General features: G+C 41.4%; 1 protein-coding gene across 3 annotated transcripts in view; it reads right to left on the bottom strand.

Annotated features, from left to right (window-relative positions):
* The window catches only part of tafa5a (TAFA chemokine like family member 5a), a 137,719-nt gene extending 114,768 nt beyond the window's left edge, over positions 1-22,951 (bottom strand). The window contains exon 1 of one of the 3 annotated variants that reach the window (XM_069164816.1): positions 22,053-22,951. In XM_069164816.1, the coding sequence (XP_069020917.1) occupies positions 22,053-22,164 (112 nt within the window). In that variant the 5' untranslated portion in view covers positions 22,165-22,951. The remainder of the gene's footprint in view (positions 1-22,052) is intronic. The other 2 variants (XM_069164815.1, XM_069164818.1) reach the window with 2 other exon arrangements.
* Between the last annotated feature and the right edge of the window lie 588 nt (positions 22,952-23,539).

The raw sequence follows: 23,539 nt of genomic DNA, 5'->3' as shown, positions 1-23,539 counted from the left end.
TCTCTCTTCAAATACATCTGAATTAGAGAGGATAATATTTTGGGAGGGACCCAGTGCTTTGATTTGAGACCTGAAACGTGTAAGCACCAGAACCTGTGGTTTCTTGTTGAATATGTAAAAATGGCAGCTTGAAATATGACGTAATTTTTCTCGTGGCTAATTCAACAATACAATGATTGTTAGTTATGATATTTTGCGTGGTGGCCTTTCGCTGCTTCATGCTGTGCTCACAAAATGAGAAGCCCACTTTAACACCCTCAGAGCAGTCAACAAAAGAGAAGAGAGAGAGGGGGAAAAAGCTTTAAGCCGTCAAAGTGGCTGACTGGGGAGGCAGAGGGAAACAGCTTTGCCTTTAAAACGTTTGAAACGCTTTTAACTCATCAAGCTTGGCTGATCACAAAGAAAATTGATCTGTACCGGAGAAGGGGATCTTCAATGCACTTTGTACTCCTCAGTGATTTGCTTGACAGGTTCCTGCTGACTTTGTTTGAAGAGGATTTTGATGAGGTTGAGGAATGATGTTGATGGGACGTTAATGTGTCAGACCATTTTGAAGGGTTTTTTAAAAAAAATAAAATGACTTCAGGATACTCTCCTGTCAAATATCACTCCAATCCAATAAAATAATTGTTAAATCTGCAGCTACTTTTATTGGATTTAAGCACAGAAGTATGTTTTAACAGAGAAAACATTATTTATCAAGATGTGAAATGTGCAGTCAAATATGAATTTACTCCATTCGTCAAGTCAGTGTCATCTTGACCGACCATATTTTGACAAACACACCTGCCACCGTAACTATGTATGATTTCTTAGAAATGCTGTAATATTTAAAGAGGAGAATGCAACGAGGCAATGAAACCCCTGTGAGGTGTGTGGTGTTTATTAATAGTATGACCCAGTAATGTCACGTAAGGGCTTGGAGTTGGAGGTGTGGTGGAGAGAACAGTGGTTTTTTTCATGCAAGAAAACCATCTATAAAAATGAAGTAAACTTGTTTTTTTTTTTTTAATAAAAAATAAAATAAAAAGAAACAGTTAAGCAGCAGTACAGTCAAACATGGTCAGTCTGCGAGTCACTCAGTCAAAGGAAAGAGAGACATTGAACCCACTGAGTTAATATACCTTTGAATATCAGATGGATTCTGTATTATTACAATTTTACTGCCAGGGGTGTCAATTGGGAATTACTCTAAATCCTGTCTCCGATTTTCTACCTGTCCCCTCGCTGTCATAAATATGCAAAGCACACAAGGACACTCTTAAGGCAAAAACCATGACATCAAGCCTTTTCTATTTCCTTGTCTTCTCCAGCCCCGTCCTCCATCCTGCTCTGTCCTCCCTCACCCTGCCCTGTACCTCAGCTCCTGCATTTTCTCAGGGATGTTGACATCTGCCATGTGGCAAGATTGTGCTTGACAGCTCCTAATAGACCAAGATGACTTCATGAAAATCCCAATTCTTCAGTCAGTGTTTTGACTAACCGAGCTAAATCAAAACAGGCAGACATCAACATACTGCTATAATTAGCTAAATTACATTTTTAACGTGATGTCAGGATCTCTGATGAATAAAGGTTTATAAAGTTAGTTAGAAATCACACATCTTCAGACTTTTGCTTCAGAACCAGAGTATTTTACCAGAGTTCACAGTGAGCGTTCACAGTGAGCGTGCAAAGATGCACAACTTTTCATGAAGTACATCCACCGAACTGTTAACAAATGGTTTACAATTTAGACGGGGGGTAGGCGTTTCTCCGTGTTATCCAAAAGGCAACAGGACTTGATTGAGTTTCTTGAAGCCGTTTCACCTCTCGAGCGAAAGACTTTGTCAGTTCTAACTGACTGATGGGGAGACCGTTACACTTTCGTGGGGTCTTGTAGGCAACTTGTCCACTGAATGAAAGGTGAAACATCTTCAAAAACCTCAACGATGTCCAGCTGCCTTTGTACAACACTCAGAAATACCATGACCTGGATGACCGAGTCTTCACAGACGAGCGGTGTTAAAGTTCAATATCCAGAACTGCAGCAAAGTTAATCATCAATAACTTCATCTGTTTCTACTAATATTTTTATATTTTTATTGCTGGGGTATCAAATACTATTGTTTCGTCAAACCTGCCAGCAACAGAGAGATACGCATAATATGACTTTTGGCATTGGCATCGGGCCAACTAGAGTTTAAGACAGAGGTCACGTGACAGACTACAAAGACTGACAAGGTCCACATACATAGGAGATTAGGGGTGGTTGCATTGAAGAAACACGGGACACCCAGTATTGGCGTTTGAAAAAAAGTCCACCTCGATTTTGGCTTTCCCACAGACTTTGTGAATTGCATTACGTAGTTAAGGTAATGTACAAAAAGTTACCTGATGTAAAAAACCCAAACCATAATCTAATCCCTAACTCTACCCAAGTAGTTCTGGTGCCTAAACCTAACCAAATTGTGACCACATCACATTGAAGACAAACCGTGATCTTTTCCTCAATCTAACCATGTACGTATTGGTGCCTAAGGCTGCTTGTGCATATGTATGAGATGCTAAAGGGCATCTTTTGCGTATCTCTAAGACACCAGCGGGCTGTGACAAAAAAAAAAAAATCTATGTTTTGAGATGAGAACAGGTTGGCTGTTCAGCATGAGGCTTTAAAAATGTCCAAATAAAGCTACTTTATGTTTTTTATAAAGAGGGCAACGAGTATGCAACACATTTAAGGTGTATCAGGGGCTGAGTCAACTGTGTAGGTGATGCTGCATTCTTGAAAACAGTACACAAAGAGCCACCAGTAATGGATGCTTGTAGGAGGCATGGATGTTCTCAGTTTCTCTCTCACCCCTCTCATTCCCCAGTCTTCTTCCCTCTTTTGATTTGAATGAAAGGATAAATAAAGACCAAACAAGAGGAGTAGGCCTGAGGTTCTTAATAAGGAAAAATAAAATATGGCTGTAATTGGTCTGTGTCACGTTTCCTCTCCATTTAAATCGTATCCAAATTGCTGCCTTTGACTGCAACTGATGTTTTTGACTGCAATTGTGCAATTTAAACTGGATGAATAAGGCCAAATTTTCCAAGGTTGTTTTTCATGGTTACCGTAAAATAAAGCTAATTTTTTACACCGCAGCTGCTGATGAGGCCCGTGAAGCAGTAGGAGAGAAATGACAGGTGGAAAGAAAGATGGGATGAATGAGGAATATTAAAAAGAAGCCTGCCTGTAGAGAGGACCACAAAATGGTTGTACGGAGATTTGAGGGAAGGCATGTCAGAGATAGCACACAGAGATAAAAAAAGGCCAATAGGAAATAATAAATGAAAAAAAAAAATAGTGATAAAAACAATAAAACAAGGAAACTACCTGCCTCAAATCAAATGTTTCTCCACTGGCCAAATAGTCGTATTCACTTTCATATACAGCATACAAAGCCCTTGGGGTAGCACCTATGAAACTTAAGCTTTTATTTTGCAAAGTCTACCTGCTTATTCTGATGCCAACAAACCATCTTGGGTGCTATAAGTTGTTTTTCCACTGGAACCGTTTTTTTGGTTTTTTTTGCACAGCTAACTCCCACTGACTTCAAGCAAAGCACATTAGGAGCCTTTTGTCTAAGAGTGCAGTGACTAGGTGTGCCTTGGAAATGCCCCTATACATTCCACCTCCACTCTCCCAAGGGAACCACTTATGTTTTTTTTTTAATGCAACGCAGTGTGATTCATGTGTGCGCATGTTTATTTGCATGTGTGTGTGTTTCTTGTAGGGAACAAAGAGTGTATGCATACTGCAGTTGAAGTTGTAGCTTACCGTTATAGATGCTAAAATAACATGTTTGTGTTGCGGTGGTTTTATCATGTCTCTGTGTGTCTTTCTGCAAGTGCCTCCGTTTCCTCTGCAGCATGTGTGCAAGTGCCCATAAGTAGCATCAGCCCACCTCACTGCATGGCTGTATTCCCGGTGGCAGCCAGTCAAGGTAACCTAATACACATCTGTGAGTGAGCATTTAAGGAACAGCTAAGCGTTCACATGGGGCTACCTGGCACGAGCACAGCCAGCAAACACACAGTCTCTTCCTTGCTCAGAGGCCTCCTCACAGCTGGGTTGCATGCTTTAGATCAACCTCCCTTTTTTTCTTCATATTTTTATGATGGAACAATTAAAAGATTTGGCTCACATTTCAGCTTTTTGAAGCACTTTTGCAGTAATATTTAGGTGCATTCTCCTTAACCCTACCACAATTATGCCCAATAAAAGATCAATGAAAAAAAGAGACCGGTCAGTCAATGTGCTTCGATCCGAGTGTGCAACACAACTTAGAATGGAATAACAAGGTGCACCGAGTTGGTAAGATCTGTTCTTCTTCACACCTAAAAACACAGAATCTTTTCATTCTCAGGGGCTTATTTGTTAAAGCTGTTGGCGTCAGAGAGATGCACGCATGGTGCCCTTTGGTTTCAGCACTGTGACCACCAAAGTCAAAAAAAAGAGGTCATGTGATGAAGTACAAAGACTGACCGAGTCCGTGTAGGGAGGAGGTTAGGGGTTGTTGGATGGGGCAAACAAAGGAGTCACACTCAGGAGACTAGTGTTCGAGTCTGTGAGAGAGCAACTTTTAAGTAATGTAGTAATTTATTTATGTCATGTAAAGCATTTAACTTACGAAACACCTGTATGACGCATGTAACATTAGCTACATAAAATTACTTTCAACCATGATCTGGGTGAGAACGGGTTAAAACACACTAAAGACACACCTTGGATATACTGTAATGCCATTGTATAATTTGTTTTAAGTGATGTATGTATATGGGCTTTAAATTTGTTAATTGCTTTTTTTTTTTTTTTTGTCTTTACAGGTGATAAAAAAAAACACATTTCACACAAAATGTGCCCTTTAACTTTGAAAGTTGCTTTGTTTGGTTGTTTCTGTCTTTTCTTTTTGTCTTTTATTGTGAAGCACTTTGTGACATCTGATCTAAAATGGACTTACATCAAATATAAAGCATGTACCATGAATACATACACTTAAGAACTTACAGTATGCAAACAGATACATTGACTTCTTCTCCCTAGAGCCACCACTGCATTTCTGGCAGCACTGGTGGTCCCTTCCCACTTTTCATTTTTAAAACATCTAGGGCTATTCAATAAAGGAGCTTCAGGGACCTCGGAGGAGCAGGATGGAAAAATGGAGTGAGCATTCAATTCTGCCTGAATTATCCCATGGTTTGTGTGCTTACCCCGATAAAAGAACAGAGAAGAAATCTGTGGCTTATTTAAAGGCTGCTGCATCATGCTCAAATCCGTCACTCCCAAACAGGACCTAAATTTTGCATGCCTGTGAGGGAACAGCTTCTGCCCTTTACAAGTAACATGGTACATTGTTAAGTGTGACACTGCATGTTGGGATTTCTTGTTGAATTGCGAGTCCTATATGCTTGCCCTGGAGCAGGGATGGGTGGTAGTCTTTATTTAGCCAGGGTCGGTGGAGTGTTTGTCCTCATATAAAGGTCACAGCTTTCCAGTGAGGGCACTCATTACTCCCAGTTAGTCAATAAAGAGTCAGTTTGAGCTCTTGGGGGGTAAAAACTCCTAATTTAATGTCAAACAGCAGTTTCCTTGACTATTAATGGATTTTTAAGCATACTGCTCTGTTTTGGTGGAACATACATTAGAAATGTTGCCACATAAAAAGCCATTTGGCTCCTTTTTGGGAAAATCCAGCAAGCAGGAAGAAATTTGAGGCAGAATTTAGGCACAATTACACAACAGAGAAGGAGGATGGATAAGTGATAACAACCCTCAAATTAGATTCTTACTATTAAAAGAAAAGCAAAAAGCTCACAGTTTACATTATGTGGCCCGTTCAAAAGAAAACCATTGCTGTACACCAGCAAACCTTGCATTTAATTAAGCAGGTCCCCTCAGCCCCTTTTTTTTATTTTTTTATTATCTGGGAGCCAGCATAATAATTCCATATACGCTGTGATATCATCTGCTTAATGTGCTATTTTACCATACAGTTAAACCTGGGCGATAAATCTAGCGGTGCTCGCCATTAATAGATGCAGGGCCTCACTGAATAATGTGTGCATTAGATTAAAAGCACTACAGAAGTGAACCACCGTGGAGAGAGAAATGCTTCACGTTAATCTCTCTTGGTGGTTCCCGAAGGATGAGAACTTAGTGCCCTCTTCCCATGGCTGTAGGTGTAGCATGGAGGAGGCGGCGTGTGTGTCTGCAAATGGGACAGCGAGAAAGATTAAAAGATGGATCGGAAAACGTGTGCCTGCGCGTAAATTCAAAGGTGCGTTCACTTCGAGAGCTTCTGATAAATTCATTTTAGGCACACAATGCAAACACGTGCACCAAGTGCACAGCAGAAAAGCCTTTACAAAACTACTTTCATGCACACTCTGGCCAGAGATTCAAAAAAGCAGCACAATGCATGCCTGGTCTCCTAGGTTAAAACACTGCTTTTCAAAGTATCCGTCGACACATTTACTTCTCAGATCTACACAGTTAACACTGGCCCTTGTCAACCCTACACTTGTGACATTAAATTCCACTCTCTCTCTCTCTCTCCTCTTTTCTCTCTTAACATACTCACATTCCCTGATTTCCAGTGCGCGGGGAGCGATTTGAGGTGACCTCGTTACGGAGGATGACAATACAACAAAAGAACGGGGTTATGAAATCGAGAAATTCTATTTCCACCCTCCTGGCCATTCATCTCCCTGCAATATTGAGAAGAGGATTCATTATTCGGTACCCTCTCTCCACTATCGTATGAATTTGCATACTCTGCATACATGGGTAAGTGGGTGTGTGGGGCTACGCGTGTGTGTATTATTGTGGTCGTGTTTAAGTGTACTTGTGAGCATGGGGATAAAGACTATAGTGGGGGTCAAAAGTGGGGTTAGATTGAGGTTAAGGTAAACCCCCTGGATATGAATATAATTTAAAGAAATGTCTTCACCATAATAGGCAATATATAGTGTGTGTGTGTGTGTGTGTGTGTGTGTGTCGGAGAACACAAGTGTGTTCATGTGAAAATGAAAAAAAGACAGCAATAGAAAGAGAGAAAGTTGAATGCCAGCAAATGCTTTTGATGATATAAATGTATTAGGTCTAAGTGTGTGAGCGTATACATCTGCATGTGGCTGTTCAAGAAAAAGCCCTACGAGCTCTCATCCCACGCAATAACTGCACCATTAAAACTCTGTGAGCTGCCGCCATGACAAAGGCAGCCCCACTTCCTGGTTTGGGCGAGTGGACGTTTAGCCCTCTGATCAGACGCTCAAAGCTGAGTCGACAAAAAGGCAGGCTTAAAAGGCAAACGTCAGCCCAGAGGCCACAATGTGTGAAGTCGACAGTTAGAGAAGAGGCAAAGAGAGAACATGGCTAAGGCAGAAAACATTTTACAAGACAAATTATGTGCAGCTGTCATCATCATATGAAAAATAGTTTAAGTATACATGATCATACAGAATGATACAGCACATGAGTCTGAGGACGCTGCTGCAATCCTACTGTGTGACATGATGGTTTGTATTAAATGTCCAAATTGTAGCTACATGATTTGTTTTAGAAACCAGTTAGGCCTAGAAGGTTATAGCAAATGTATTTCTTCTCTTGTTCATTAAGAAACTCGTTATCTACTTGTAGACACATTATAAAAATATTACAAAGATAAATTAAACTACTATAAAAGAAACATTAAATAACTATTAAATCTAACAACAATGAGTCTTGCTACAGATGCATTCAAATTAGAATATTTAAAATTGATTCAGCTAGATCCCACATTTCCCATAACCCATGCATGGTAGTGTGTAAAATTATGGAGGAATGCTCCTTTACAGAACGACGTATATAAATAATTCAAAACAAGGTAAAAAGGTCAGTGCAGTTAACAGAAATGCTTAATCTGCACTTACTGCATGTCCTAATTCAAATGTATTCAAACAACTGCTGAGAAAATTGATTCAGAATTATAACATACCCTTCTGATGCAAAACTGTTGAAATATTCTGTTTACCCGAGTTATCAAAGCAAAAATCTGATGTATCTGTCTCATTGCACATAAAATGGCACCAGCTGATGGCTTGTGATGACACGGTGTGTCAACAGGAAATAGAAAATGAGTCCGTCCGTATGTCCGTCCATATGTCCGTATGTCTGCTCCCCCCACCCCCACCCACACACACGCACACACGCACGCACACACACACGCACACACACACACACACACACACACACACAAACACATCCTCTCTGCCTTGTGTATCTCTTTCTCTCTATCTTTCACTTGTACTCCCAATCATATGTCACTCCAAAGGCAGGGGATTAGGTGGTGGTGGTTTGTGGTGCAGACACACACTAGTGGCAGGAGCATGCCTGTATATTGATATGCTGACTGTGTATAATCCAACAAAACATCTCCCTTCGCCGCTGCGGCTTCTGAATACACAGACGCACTTCGACATCGCCCAAGGATTTGTTAATTAGCTTGCCAACATCTGTCCTCAGTGCAAAATAGGATTACATTACAAAAAGAAGAAAAAAAAAAAAAAAAAAAAAAAAAAAAAAAAAAAAAAAAACACAGTCATTGCCTGATCCCCACCTTTCCATAAAAGCAGCACCCCCAACTTCATAGCTCAGAAGTTATATATATATATAAAAAAAAAAATAAGAATAAAAAATTTAGAGAAATGACAAATGTTGTATGTGATCCTTCTTCAATTGATGTTAGCATGTTGAATAATGCATGTCCTTCTTTGGGAGAGGACTGCACAGCATTTAATTGTGTTTGTGTATTTCGGTGTCGGTGCGTGTAAAAGGGGGGTACTATATTTAATGTGAAACTCACTACTTGTAATGTCCTCCACGAACCAAAAGGAATTGATAAAGTGATAACTTCTCTTACAGAATGATTATAGTTGTGATTAAGTTGTATGAGACCGACCCTATAGGAGATGAACAGGAGGGTGAAATGGCGAGGATTTCTCTCTGCTCATTTCTCTGCTGGAAGTTCAATGTAGTCTCCCCAGACATTGACAAATGAAGTAATTACATTTATGTGAGTGTGTAGGATTGATTCATCAACCAGCGCTTGCTACCAAAAGCTTCTGATTTAATTGGGGAGCTTGTGACACATGCATCTTCTTGTGATAACAGATCAATTTTATCAAAATTAAATCACCCCAACAATATTATGTTTGGAATTCAGTACAACTCGAGTCGATGTCACACGATTTGGTGAGTTACACTATACCAATTATTCATCATTGGAGAGTTGCAAGAAATATGTTATTTGTTAATTAGAAGGCACAACATGACCCAAAATCTATAGTAATATGTCATCATTGATCTTTCAGTTAATGCAAAATGTGTGTGCACACTTTAATCTTCATAAAACACACTTTTTTTGTTGAACATATCTGCAAATGCACATTCATTGACAATACATGTCCTTTGTTCTCTCTACAATATGTAGTTGTGGAATTTAAACGTTGTCCGACGTTACCCAAAGATTGTCGTTTCCTCAATCTAACTACACACAAGATAGGAGGACACCCCCCATTCATTTCATACAAGGACGCATCAATTACATTTTGTTTAAAATGTATTTGGAGTAACAATTTAGCAAATTATTAACATAATTGCAGGGACACAGGGTTGATTATCTTAGCAACGCTTGTAGTTTTGAATTAACTTTTACAGGTTTTAAGATTCGCCACTAAGATTTCTGCCTCCACCTTAATAGAATGGGAGTAAAAGCATTTGTGTGGTGCTTAAAGCATTAAAACATTTCTAAAAAGTAGAAAAATATATTTCCACAAAGAGTCTCCTTGTTTCAGCAGAATCCACAGAACAGATGAAAGCAAACTTGTTTCACCTCCATTGGATTAGTGTGGGGGCAGAAATCAAATACAACAGCATAATATTTCCAGAACATGTGGGACCTGTTATTGCTAGGTAACAGACACAAGTTAAGTGATTTTTTTTTTTCTTTTAATCCAACACTTAAACTGTAAATCTCTGCTTAGAACAAGGGATATGAAAAATACGTCTGAATGCTTGAGCACCAGTCAGTTAGCTCATATATTTGATGTCATATTCAAACAGAGTCCAGTTAGTCAGAGATGGCACAGAAATTATGTAGATTGTATCGGTTTCAGAAAATATCGACGGATAATGTTCTGGTTTTATGCCAGTTATACAAGTCTAATAGCGCATTAAATTATCAAAGTCAATGTGTCATTTTCACAAATTATACCACAATCAGCCTATTGTGTCATTTAAGTGTGTTCGCAAATCTTACATGGATAGAAGAAATTCGCATGAAATCAAAAGAAATCATGTTCTGCTTTTTATCTAAATGAAATACTCCGAACGTTGGTGTTGTTTAAATGCAGGCGTCCAGATGAAACACAGGGTTTGCCAGTGAGAGGTTTGTAGCACAAAAGGTGACATTCAACGGCAGAATTCATAACAGAGTTCATATCCGCGAATTGTGTCACATGTTGCCCATAGGGTCCCAGCTGAGAAGTCATAATGAGCTCTTCAACCCTAAAGAGGCAGGCATAACTCGCATGTTCTGCTGCCACTTTCACAATGGAAGGGTTTATCACCGCCAAAGGCTTCAGGGGGGGAAAGAGTGTGAGCGGAGGAGATTGGGGAGGGAGGAGAATACTGTACAGAAAGTTACACGTAGCTGATGAGTGCTTAACATAGATTTGAGATAATTTTGTGTTTCTACCACACGACTAAGATTCTGAAGCCACACAAATGGCCGTGAGGTTGTACTTAGGCACAGCAGTGCTTAGCCAAATGCTAATGCCACTTTGCAAGCATGTCCACATTAACTAGGTTAACCTGCTGTATTTAGCACACATGATGTCAACCAGTTTCATCAGCTTAACCGGTTAGCATGCGTAACATTTGCTGATCAGTCCTAAACACAAGTCGTTTTTTGGGATATTTGGTCAAGAAGCAACGTTTTGTCAAATTAAAATGCGTGGTAAATAGCGTACCAGATTGTAGTGGCCTGATGGTAAATTTAAAGTCAGGGGACCACCAAAGTTATTAGGATGTATGCTCCGAGCACCTTGTCAAAATTGACATGGCAATCCCTCCAATACTTGTCGAGATATTTTAGTCTGGACAGAACTGAGCAAACAGCTGACTGACTTCGCCGTCCCCAGCCACGCTATTTATTTGGCAAAAAATGAGAAGCAGTTTTACACAAACATGCACTACAAAATGGTAGAGGAGAGTTTATAAACCCTCCAGGCTGTCAGGAACTGGCTACCAAAACAATGAACTACTGTCTGACCATGGTGCAAGCCCCAGAGCCCCTCTGTAGGACTCTCTATCATGCTTTGGCACATGGGCAAAGTTCGTAATGTGTGGGACGTGTCAAGGGCAGCAAGTATGTACAGCAACTCATATCACCAGCAACAGAGTCAAGTGAGGTCAAGACAAGTTTTTTTTTGGTGCATGTTAAAGGAAGCTAAATTTGGTCCCACAGTACTCAAGTCATAGTGTAACACTGTTGAGGCTTGGACTGCTTCCATCTTGATCGCTGCTACTTAGTTTGGTAATACATCATAGCAGATTAGGCAGAGGAAAGAAATAGCTTATGTCATCGCCTGACTCGACATTCGAGGCAGTGGCTACTTCTCGGAAGCAGAACACAGTGTAAACGAGGTACATACCAACAAACTAGAGCCGGTGAGAGTTGACAATGAGTAACACTACAGTCAATAAGAGTCTCTGCTTATATAAAAAATATTGTTGTCTGATATGTAGCTGCTATAGTTAACACACTGACATGGCCATGAACTGATATATCCCAAGTAAATACAATAAGTCTAACAACAACCAGTGCAGTATCAAACTTAGAAAAGTACATCTATCACATTAAGATCTTGTGCTGAGAGTGTGTTAAAGCTCCGAAGAAGCTTTAACACACTCCCAAGAAGCTAAAACTGCAACGGTTCAGCTCAGCTACTTATTTCATCTGACTGCCTCATCTCTTTCCAGGCAGAAACATCCTCTTGTGTTTTCTGTCATACCATTAGTCTTTCCTGCTGCTGTAGTGTGAGATCAGGCTTATCCACACTGACGTTTTTAAATCTTAACTCAATTTCCAACATCCTTGTAGCAAAAAGAAACTTGGCCAGGCAACTTTACAGAGTATTTAAGCTTCGAGGGAGTGCTTCACTTGCCGCTAATTTTAGCCTACCCTGCCGTCGTCTGACTTCTCTTGTGTTGCATTTCTAACACATGTTGGATCAGATAGTGGAGTTCTGAATGACTACAGTCGGGCCAAATACGGAAAGCATATTTATGAAAGGAGGAATATGTTTGGTATAACTGTACAAATCAAACTGTTTTGGCCTTCTATGGAAGTGAAAGTTTTATACCCCTACTATCAAATGTCAATGTATCCTATGCAACCCCAAATTAAGCTCTGCCTTTACACAGTCAGATTTGTTTCTTTTAAAGTTGTGAATGAATGGAATAGACTCATAACCAGACTTATCAGCACTGATTTTACATTTGACAAAACAGATTTTACAAATGTTAAATGTGTGTAAGTAATATTCTGATATGTTTCCTTTTTGTTAAGTGTGTCTCGTGGCGTGGGTATGTGACTGTGTATGCTTGCATGGTTAAGTGTCTGTTAGTCCATTTGTGGTAATGCAGTGACTTAACTAATTGCTAAATCTGGTACAAAGCATCTCTCTTCTTTTTGAGATCAATCTATTTTATGCATGGTCTGTTACAAATAAACCTAATAAATGTTTAATAAACTAAACGCCTGTATATGGAAAATGTGTAATAAATAGATTGAACGTGTTCTATGACCATAAGCAAGTGAAAGTGAGAAGATGAAAAGTAGAAATTCATTGTCGGGTGAAGTGGAGGTAAATGGGCAGGGTTTTAGAGCCCTTCATACATTACCATTATTTGACTACCGTGTATCATTTATTTATGTTCTGTGATACATATCGACTCATCTGATTAGGGACATTTATAACTTCTGGGATTCAGTACTTGTCTTTGAAAATATTGGAGGTTAGAGCCTTGTTCGTAGGCACCGGGGTTGTTTTTCCATTAAAAGAGGAAACCTTCCTTCATCCACTGGGCTGTACAGGGTCTCAAATCAAATCTTTACACTGTATTCCTTTTGCTCGCTACAACAGCAGCTGCAAATCAGTTTATGCATCCCAAAATGGCTGTTGGAGCAGCAACAAGCAACACTGCAAGATAAATGAGGGCAAGCGCATTGTAATTTCCATATCAATCATGGATAGTGTCAGCAGTTTAAGTTGGGGAGAATGAGAAAGAGAGGGGAAGGAAAGCGGGAATGAAGGGGTGAAAGACAAATGCAGAAAATAAGAAACTACATGCTTTTGTTATTATGAATGTACTCCAGCTATTATTAAATTAAGCCATTTCAAGCGGAGGGCAAAGTAATGCAGCTGGTGGCACGGAGCCAAAGGTCGGACTAGGCAACTGACAATCCTTGAAACTGTTTCAGAAACTCAACCGGCTCTGACATGTGGGTGCAGACAGAGTGTAGCTGTCATTTAGGCCATAAATGTCCAGCAGATTTATCCTCCAGAAACATTAACATTGAATCGTGGCTGTCGGCATGTATGTCACCAGGCCTTGAGGTGGAGGTGGTGCTGCTGACAAGCTGGCAAAACGGAAAGGAAGGGAGGATGAAAGGATCGAGGGGAGGCCCTCAAGGCCCCATAACAAGTTCTTGAGAGTTAGGCTGGTGAAACTTTGTGCCGGCGTTATCTTGTTAAGTGCGGGAGTCATTGAAGGACACCAGACAATTGATTGAACGGAGTTGACTTCAGCACAATTTCCTCTTCGTGGTGACATGTATCAACCTGGCCATGGGTCCCTATATTCTGCAGCTTAACTACCTCTCAGGCCTCCCACTGTGACAAATGGCTTCTGTCTCTTCTAATGCAATATTTGTTTCTACTTCTGAGAGCCTCTCGGCTACTCTGCGGCAAGTCTGTCTGCCGACTGCTTCATTGTGTGAGCTGACTTTATTCCCCAACCAGCTGTCAATTGGTGGACCGTCTGAGTGTTCTCGTCTGTCTGTCTTTTGTCTCATTGCCTGTGCAGTCCTTTTTTTCTCTCCCAAGCTCTTTCTACTGCTCCCTCGTCAACCCCTTGCTCTGTCTGTCTCACTCTCACCATTTCTCTGTCTCCCTTGTGCGCCGTGTCTGTCTCTCTTCCCTCTTCTTCCATTCTCATTGCCTCGCTGCCATTCCGCTCCCTTTTTCCCTCCCTCCTCCTTTTCTCTCTCCACTTTACCGCCATGTCTCTGCTCCAGATGCTAGCTGTCTCAGCTCCGTGGGCTGCGTCTCAGTGATGGGCCCCTCAAGGAATTCAAAGCACCATTCTGGCATTTTCTTCCAAGCAATTGCTTTTTGCAGTAATAAAGGGGGGGAGTAGCTTTAGCATCTCTCTGAATGGGCTTACTGGCCCTAGGCAAAACAAGCACAAGTGCACATCCATGAATCCTCTCGAGGCAGGAGCACTCCGCAAGTCTCTGTCCGGATTCAGACCCAATTAAGCCGTCGCACGTAATTTACAGCATCGGTTTCAAAAACTTACCATTAATCAATGTGTCAAAAGCTCCGAATGAGGAGCCTGAATCTTAAATTCTGTTTGTACTGTCATTTTATTGAGAAAATTCTCATTTATATTGTCATTGTAGAGCTGGACAAGCAGTTTTCATTTGCATACCACACACAATTATTATACACAAACAACCCCTGTCTTTGACTGTGACCTGTTGAGCCCCGCAGTCATATACGACTTACAATATGATATGTAAATATTATACACGCCGTTTTAATGGTAATTAAAGTCACATTGACACCAAATTAATTCACGATGGGACACGGAGCATTTAAGGTGCAATTAGCCATGGAGGCGGCTGATACTTTGCTTAAATGCAAACTCCAAACACTTTGCAATTTGTTTTCACATTAAGTAAATGTCACAGTATATTAGCACGCTATTATGGAATCCATGTTTTCTTACAAAGCGGCGTCTGGTTACAAAAGTGCAGGTGGTGGAACGGAGAGAGAAACAGAAATTAGTGAGGGGGTGAGACAGAGAAGAGGCTTTGATGCAACTTTTACTGCATCCGAGCGCAAACAAGTGCACCAACTGTTGTGGCTGTTAACCGTTCTTGGGCCATGAAGCAGCTGTGGAGGAACAGGCTGTGTGTTGCTGCTCTACCACGTCAGCATCATTCCTGTGGTTCGCTCGCATGATCGGCCAAGACATGTGTGCACACACCGCCTGTGGGCATGCACTTTTATCCCACACATCTTTTAATAAGCTGTCTGTTGTGTGCTTATCGCCAATCAATACCTTTAAACAAGAGGCGCGCACACACAAGCGCGTGCACGCACACACACACACACGCACATGCACACACACAGTGGCAATGGTAAGGACTTATTCTGTAATTGTTTGTACACCTGCAATCAGGAGTGTTATAAGTACTCAGCTTAACTTAAGTAGTCATCGAAATGGCAAGCTTTCAATAATTTAGTGTGAGTACATCTGTAATTTCTTGTTAAATGTCCTTGACTACAATGTTTTCATGCAAATCAAGATGGCTGTTTTGAGAACGCAGGTTCAGCAGACCCAGTATTGAACCAGACTGAGAGCTTACAGTCATACTCGGGGCTCTGTGAGGCTGTACTCTGTACTCTCAGGTGGGGTGAGCTAAATGCTAAGGTCGGTAGGCTAACACGCTCATAGTTCATGTTAACATTTTTGAGTTTAACAGGAATAATGTTGACCATGACGACCATTATAGTTTTGAAAATTAGCAAGCTAACATTTGCTAATTAGCACTAAACCTAATGGCTGAAGGAAATCCTACATTTTGCAGGCTGGAATCACCACAGTCACTAGGATACATTCTCTAGGCACAAATATCCATCCAAAATGTCACAACAACCACGTTTTTGAGATATTTTAGTCTCGACCAAAGTGGTGGACTAAAAATGTTGATCCCACCATAGACTGTGTCTAAAGATAGACTTAGTTTCAGGGTCTCAAAAGTGGAGCCAATGCGGAAGTCCCTTAAAGTGCAGTACCACTGAGGGCCACCAGGGGCTGACTTCAGTGGACTATTCAAGAAGCCCCGACTTCTCTCATGAAATACTAAGTCTATACATGTTTTCAGTCATGTGAGTCACTTAAAGTCACGATGGTGTCATTAGCGAAATTCCCTCCTTCTGATCAGTGTTCTGGTAGTCCTTCTGAAAATTTTAATAATAATTAGATACTACGCTTCAAAGAGAGGTATGTTTGGGGGCATGCCTGGTTCAATTGACATGCCTGGGGTATAGTCAGGTTTCCAGTATAGGTGGGTAGGCATAATGCCCCCAGGTTCTCAATCAGATCCACCCCAGCTCATCCAAATATAGTCACTTGAGTCCCCCCCCCCCCCCCCCTCAGAAAGGAGGCACTCTATTTGTCAACTTCTTCACTATGCCACTGGAAAACAGAAAAAAAAGAGTCCCAGGTTTGATCAAATTGCTTTTCAACAAAGCAAAGTGTGCGAGCATCAACTCATTTTCAAAACTCGTAGGATGATGGATGCCCATTGACTCACAGAGAGCCAAAAGTACAAACAGCATGCCTAAAGATCCCCATCAACAAGCACTTTCTAAAGTCAGAATTGTACTGATCATTACGACACAACATAAAACAGCAATGAGTTGATTCATGAGTGCTGTACAGGAAAAAAAAAAACATTGCCTTTGGTCATGTTACCATCTCCCACTTAATGTCAATGAGTCCCTTAACACGCTGATAAAGATCCCATTTCTGCTTGATATTTCATACTATTAGTCGCAAAATTTTGAATATTAGATCCTCACCCGACCAAACTTGATGCTTTCCATTTGCGGCACAGTCATTATGTGATAACACCCCTCCTCTCCTTCAAATGACACTCATCGTGGACTTTAAATTTTGCAAAGCTGCCTTTTAAAAAGCTGTTCAAATATGCATGCGATCTCTGGACCCATTTCCAAGGGTCCATAATGTGGCTCTTTGCTTTCTCGGTGGAAAACTCAACAAGTTGACTCCCTTTATGAATTTACGTCCCAAGGCCATCGGCAGCCCTTTCTGCTGCTTCCTGACAGTGGCTCCTCTCTCGTCTCCCTCCCTGCAGAGGAAGAGGCTCCAGGCTATGCTGAAAATAGGATAAGATATTCAAATATGTGCATGCGTTCACCTACAAGTTCTTGTGTTTTTCGAGGTCAGTCGAGTCCCGTTTTCTCAGCTGGTGAACCACCCTCGCGACATTCTCCGACATCTCCGACGGGGATTGTGCATGTGAGGGTGCAGGTGAGCAGATATGAGCCTTGATGCCGACTACCTACGCGAGCTCATGCGCTTTGAGCGCTTCAGGCGGTGGGGCGAGGTGCCAGTGTGCGACGCGCCATCTATTCTCTGCGGATGCCCCCGAGCTGCGGTTCTCAGGAACAGTCACAAATCTATCGATTGGGCCACAGAAGTACAGCGACTCACAAACAGAAAGGCAGGAAACACAGAACGCCACGCTGAACGGCGGATCTGTTGGGAATGACTTTAAGTGGCAGCAGAGAGCTTTTGTCCCTGACAGCAGGGGAAATCGTGTCCAACCTTTCAGCATTTGTAAAGTCCTCGCAGGGTTATTTTCATGTATGTGCAAGTAGGTCATGGGTGTTTCTGTATGACCCTGAGTTACTGCTGTGATGCTGTCGTGTGCGTGTGCGTGTGTGTGTGTGTGTGCGCACCAGTGTTACCCATGCGCCTGCTTTTGATTATGTTCATTAGTGTCTCGGATATACGTGTTTGCTTTTCAGTGCTTAGATCTGCCTGTGCGTGTCGTCTAGGTGTGTGTATGCGCACACAGCATTACACCTGAGGCTGAGAATGAATCAGCACTTGAAGCTTGCTATAAAAAAAAAAAAAAAAAAAGGAGTTGCACATAACCTCTCTTCCTTCCTTTTCCTCCATCACTTCCTCTCCCTTCTCCCTCCTCCTGTTTGCACGACTTGTTACTTTTTGTCCCCTCATCCTCTTCCCCTTTCTCTCCCTTTGCAGTTTGGACTGGGCGCTACATTCCTTAGCTATCCCAAACTCAGATTAGCTACCCTTGTGGGCTCTCTCGTCTCCCTTCCTCTCCGAGCTCATATGCAGCGCTATGGCCTCATGAATATATAATTGCAGCGTCGGCAAACAAATGCATGGTGGTGAGCTTCCAGAGGAGGGAGCCAGTGCACAGAATACAATGTTGTTGTTGTTGTTGGTGGTGTTTTTTTTGTCTCTTTGTAATGTAATCAGAGGGTACTGGAGCATTCTGGTGTGATTACCGTTTCCAAAACTAAGCTTATGTTATGAACAGTTAAACTGTTGCGTTGTTGTCATTTCTCTCTCTCTTCTTTTTCTCCTTGCCTTCTGTGTGTCTTCCACCTCATTATGATTCATTTGTGACATTTTCACCCTCTCAAACATGCTTTTTATTTCACCCCTTCTCCTTCACCACACCCCTCCCCACCTTCCCTTTATAATCCCTGCACCTCTTGCTTTTTTTTTCTTTTTTTTATCAAGGTATCAAGCCACCACCTGGTCTTACCTCTCTTAGCTCTCACTCCCTTTCTTTCCTTCCACCCTACACCCCCCTCCCATATCCCCTCCCCCCTCTCTCTCTCTCCCCCTCTGTCCTCTCTTCGATCCCTCCCTCTCAGAAGGGCCTGAGTGAGGATGGCAGATCGTGTGAAGTTGGATGTTGATTCTAGGTGACAGGCACCATATGAGTCATAGCCATAATCACTGAGCTTTCCTCAAACCCCCCCCCCACCCCCCACATACACACACACACACACACACACCCCACCCTTTGGCTGCACAACACAGCAGCACTGCAAAGCAAAATTGCCCTTGGTACAAACAATAGCAATCCAGTGCCACACACCGCGCTGGTAGATTTCTAATATGTAGAGAATTGTTAAACCCTTCAGGAACTGGAGTCATTCAGAGCAGAGAAAAAGTGGCAATTACTCCAAGCCACTATGTGATCCACCTAATATGCAAATTTGCCTAAAAGTAACCAAATGTGGGGTAACAGTTGAAATGTTGTTCATATTGTAGACCACTTTTCCAACCATATATATATATATATATATATATATATATATATATATATATATATATATATATATATATATATAAATACTGCATGTGCATATTTGCCATTTTTTATAGACAACTCAATGGTGTTTCCAGCATATGGTTTCTTCCTTCCATATATATACAGTATGTGAACTTTTAGGAGACACACAAGCTGCAATAATTACGTGATCCATCATTAAGTGATCGGCAGAAGATTCATCATTAATTGATCTGATAAATTATTATCTGTTTATGTCACTCTTTAAGTAAAAACAAATTACATTTGACAGCTCCAGCCTCTAAAATGGAGACTTTCCTTTTCTTGTACAGTAGTCAATTGATCCTATAGCCCACTGTGACCATTAGAATAGTTAATTACTAATACACATGACCATTAGCTGCAGCCCTAAAATGTAGAAAACATGTCATTCAGATTTGACTGGCCGCACCGATTATTATGGGAAAATTCCAGAAATTCAAAAACCCAAACTCTTTTGTTTGACAAGTTCAAAGATGTTCAAGTTATATCGAGAAGAGAAGAGAAGAGAAGAGAAGAGAAGAGAAGAGAAGAGAAGAGAAGAGAAGAGAAGAGAAGAGAAGAGAAGAGAAGAGAAGAGAAGTCAGCAGTGCAGGGAACAAGAGATGATAGTAGAGGGCAGGAAAAAAACCCTGCTGAGAGAGCAGAGACCTCCATCAGAATAACATACAGTACATGCAGTGGTCAGCTCAGCTTAGAGATCCAAAAATGACAAGATATGAAAGAGAGGAAATGAATTAAAGAACGATTGCTACAAAGAGAAAGAGGCAAATCAAAATTGAAAAGGATTAAGAAAAGCTGAACATAAAATGGAGACGAATATAGACAAAATAATAAACGGCACAGGAGTTTGAGTGACCGGGATGTCCGAGGGCACAAGAACAAAGTAGAGGGTAAGATAAATATAAAAAAGAACAAAACAGAAATACATCACGGACAAGGAAGGTCAAACGGAATGAAAATGGAAAAGAAGAAAGACAATGCTAACAGCGAGAGCGAGTGGTGAGATTTACTGAGCTGCAAGTTCAAATGTTTGGAGATTTATCAGCCAGAGAGACCACAAGCTAAGACAAAATAAAGAGAAAAGAGGAGGGAAGTAGAACAGAGAAGGCCTGGGCGCTGCAGTTTATTAGACAAATACTGGTAGTGACAAAACCGAGAGAAACTGGACTGTCAGACAAATGGAACTTTGGGAAAGGTACAAAACAATATTGTTCAAGCAGTGCAGGGTGAAAAGGTTATAGAAAAGAAAAGAATTCCAAGAATCACTGCTGCTCAGATTATTAAGTTCTAGACGGGGTGAATTGTTGCTGGGTAAGAGGTCGAGGTCCGTGCAATGAGGGGGGCTCAAAGACTGCTGACTGAAACAAACATCCAGGCATCATTGATTGGACACAAGCACAAGATCAATCAACATGGCCGAAGGCACCAGAAAAAAGGGAAAGGACCCCAAATCCATAAGCTTATGCTCTTATAAACTAAAGCCCCCCCTCTCCTATGCGCACACACACACATGCGCGCGCGCACACACACACACACACACACACACACACACACACACACACAGATTAACCTGCAGCCTGTGTGATTGTAAAGAAAACTCAATCTCCTGTCTATAAGAAAGAGCTGGGGTCAGTCCACACGCTATGAAAACCTCAACCAAGTGATCATGTAATGAATCTGTTAATTTCCCTGCAACATCAGCACAGCTAATGTGCTCCAAGACAACATGATCATATTAATCATTATCTCAGCAGCTAATGAAATAGCTCAGTTTTCATGTTTTTTTTCCCCAAACGGGCTTATCATGGCTATTGCATATAGCATCCGTTTTGGTTTTTTTTTTTCACACAGCAGACTGGAGGACAGTGTGCCAGCTGGATTTCTCAACGTAAGTGAGTCAGATGCAGTTTGAGACAGAGAAGGAAAGCAAGAGGGAGAGGAGGTGTGTGGGTGCCAGGGAACAAGAAATTAAAAGACATCCATGGCCAGAGAAGTAGCCTTAGAGAGGGAGAGGGGAGGGGAATTGTGTAAATATGTATATGTGTGTGTGTGTGTGTGTGTGTGCGCTTGCATACATTTGCCTAATAAGGTTATCCTCAGGCAGTCTTGAATAGCTGCCTGGAGTACTGTTTGTCCAACTAAACAGGGATTATTCATCAGTAAAAAAAAAGAAAAAGTCAGATTTTTCGACCTTAAGTCTCATGTGAATTCTTTCTGTGTTTCATGCTCTGTAAATAGTGTTTGGTGCAGAGACAATATGACAGATGCGTGACTGTCTGACCTCAGTAAGTCAGTCTGACAGTAACACAGCCCTCAGGACAGAGATGTGTGTGTTCGTGAGACAGAGAGGGAGAATTAAAGGGAGTCGCATGAGCCTTAATTAGGCCTCTGGCACACTCAAAGTATTTTTCCACCAGACAATAAGACACATTTCTCTTTTATCCGAGTCCTTCCTCGTTAAACGTGCCTCCTTAACCCAGCATGTGTTTTGGCACCAACGAGAGCAAGGAAGAAAAGCATTAAGAGAGCGCATGGGTTTTAGTGCGAGCGTGTGAGCGCACAGCTTTGGGTCCCATGCGTGTTTTCCAATAGCTGTTAAGAAAAAAAAAATGACACGTCGACAAGTACTGAGATCAATACGCTAAGAGCATTTGTCAATACTGCTCGCAGAATTGTGTTGGCAAAGCGTCTCCACATGACACGGTCACCCACTGCGCACCAGCGCTACATGTGTGGTCAAAAAAAAAAAAAAAAAAAAAAAAAAAAAAAACAAGCGGCGAGACTTACCGCAATAGAGAACCAGAAGCGCTGTCAGAAGCACCACAGCCCAGAAAGTTGACGACATTCTCGGCCAGCGACTGGCATCTTTGCGTCTTGCCAACCTTGACACTGAAGCCATTGAGGAAACAGGACACTTCCTCTTTATGGAGAAAAATAAAAAGCAAAGAGAATAATTTCACAATCCAGCTCGGCTTCTTTCAATGCTCATATCTCCGCGTGTAATCCCACAAAAAGACATGTCAAGATCGAGCAACTGATGGAAAAGCAGTGACTTGCTCCTCGGGTAGTCGGATTGCCGGTGCGCAAAAGAAAAAGGTCACATCTTCCTTCGGAAACCCAGATGGAAAAAATAATGCAGTGTTTTTCTATTCGTTCAGACACACAAGTTGGTCAACGTCTCTTTTAGTTGTCCCAAAGTGTGCAAGCCTCAATCTCCGTCGTATTTCAGTAAAACAAAGCGAAGTACGGTGGTGCCTGAAGATTACGCCGAGTTAATGCTCAAAGTGTTCAATCATCTGTACCGCAGCGCCGTAAAAGCTCCTTTCACCTGTGGTAGGTTTCCTCGATCCTCTCCCGCCTCAGCAGCCGCGACGGCGTCACTCAAAGATAGGGTTAAAATAATATAATAATGAAAACGGGGTCGTATACAATCCGGTGAATAAACGCCTGGATGGATGAAGGAGGGCTGATTGTGAAAGAAAATAAAAGTCCTTTAAGCTCACGGTTTGGGCGCGAAGTAGATGGAGATCACAGCATGGTTGCGGGAGGAAAAGGGAGGATGGAGAATGAATGGGTAGATACATACAGACTGTGGTAGAGGGAAAAAAAAGTGCGCACTGTGCGACTCCAAGTGATTTTGTCCAAAGTGAAAGATTCAGATAATCGATATTACGTCAGCAATAAGGCACTTGAGGTCGCGATTTACAGATATGCAGCTTGATGCTGTTGCATCACAGACATCGTTTTACATCATCAAATCAGCGTGAATCGCGGCTAACAATGTATTGATTTTATATGGTGTTGGTTTGATTTTCCAGTCAATAACGACTGGCATTTTCCCACGTGAAAAACACTCCTCCCATAAGACATACAATTCCCACATGCATAGTATGAATAGTGAATATTTAAGGCAAATGTATGGTTTTGCAATCATTTTTAATGGAATTGAGGGAAATTCGGTCCCTTTTCAGTAACATATTAATATAGAGAGATAGTTGCGTTGAGAAAGCGGACAGTCGTTTGTGATCAGAAAATCACGTATTTTAGTGTGTATGTTGAGACGGTGCCATCTTTCCATAGTGTAGATTCGTTTTGCATAAAGACGTTCATTAAAGTAAAACAGATGTCAACATTTATTTTATTCACTCCTATTAGGTATGTAAGTGACCAGTTAAACCATCACGAGAAACACTAACTTCTTTTTTAAATGAATTTTATTACCATCCTGAGCCCAATCATGGTACCATCAGGGATCGAACCACCTTCACAGTAAA

Source organism: Embiotoca jacksoni, unplaced genomic scaffold (assembly GCF_022577435.1).
Source record: "Embiotoca jacksoni isolate LCO1_2020_lvr unplaced genomic scaffold, fEmbJac1.0.p SCAF_32, whole genome shotgun sequence".
Classification (NCBI taxonomy): domain Eukaryota; kingdom Metazoa; phylum Chordata; class Actinopteri; family Embiotocidae; genus Embiotoca; species Embiotoca jacksoni.
This window is presented reverse-complemented; position numbering and strand designations above follow the sequence as displayed.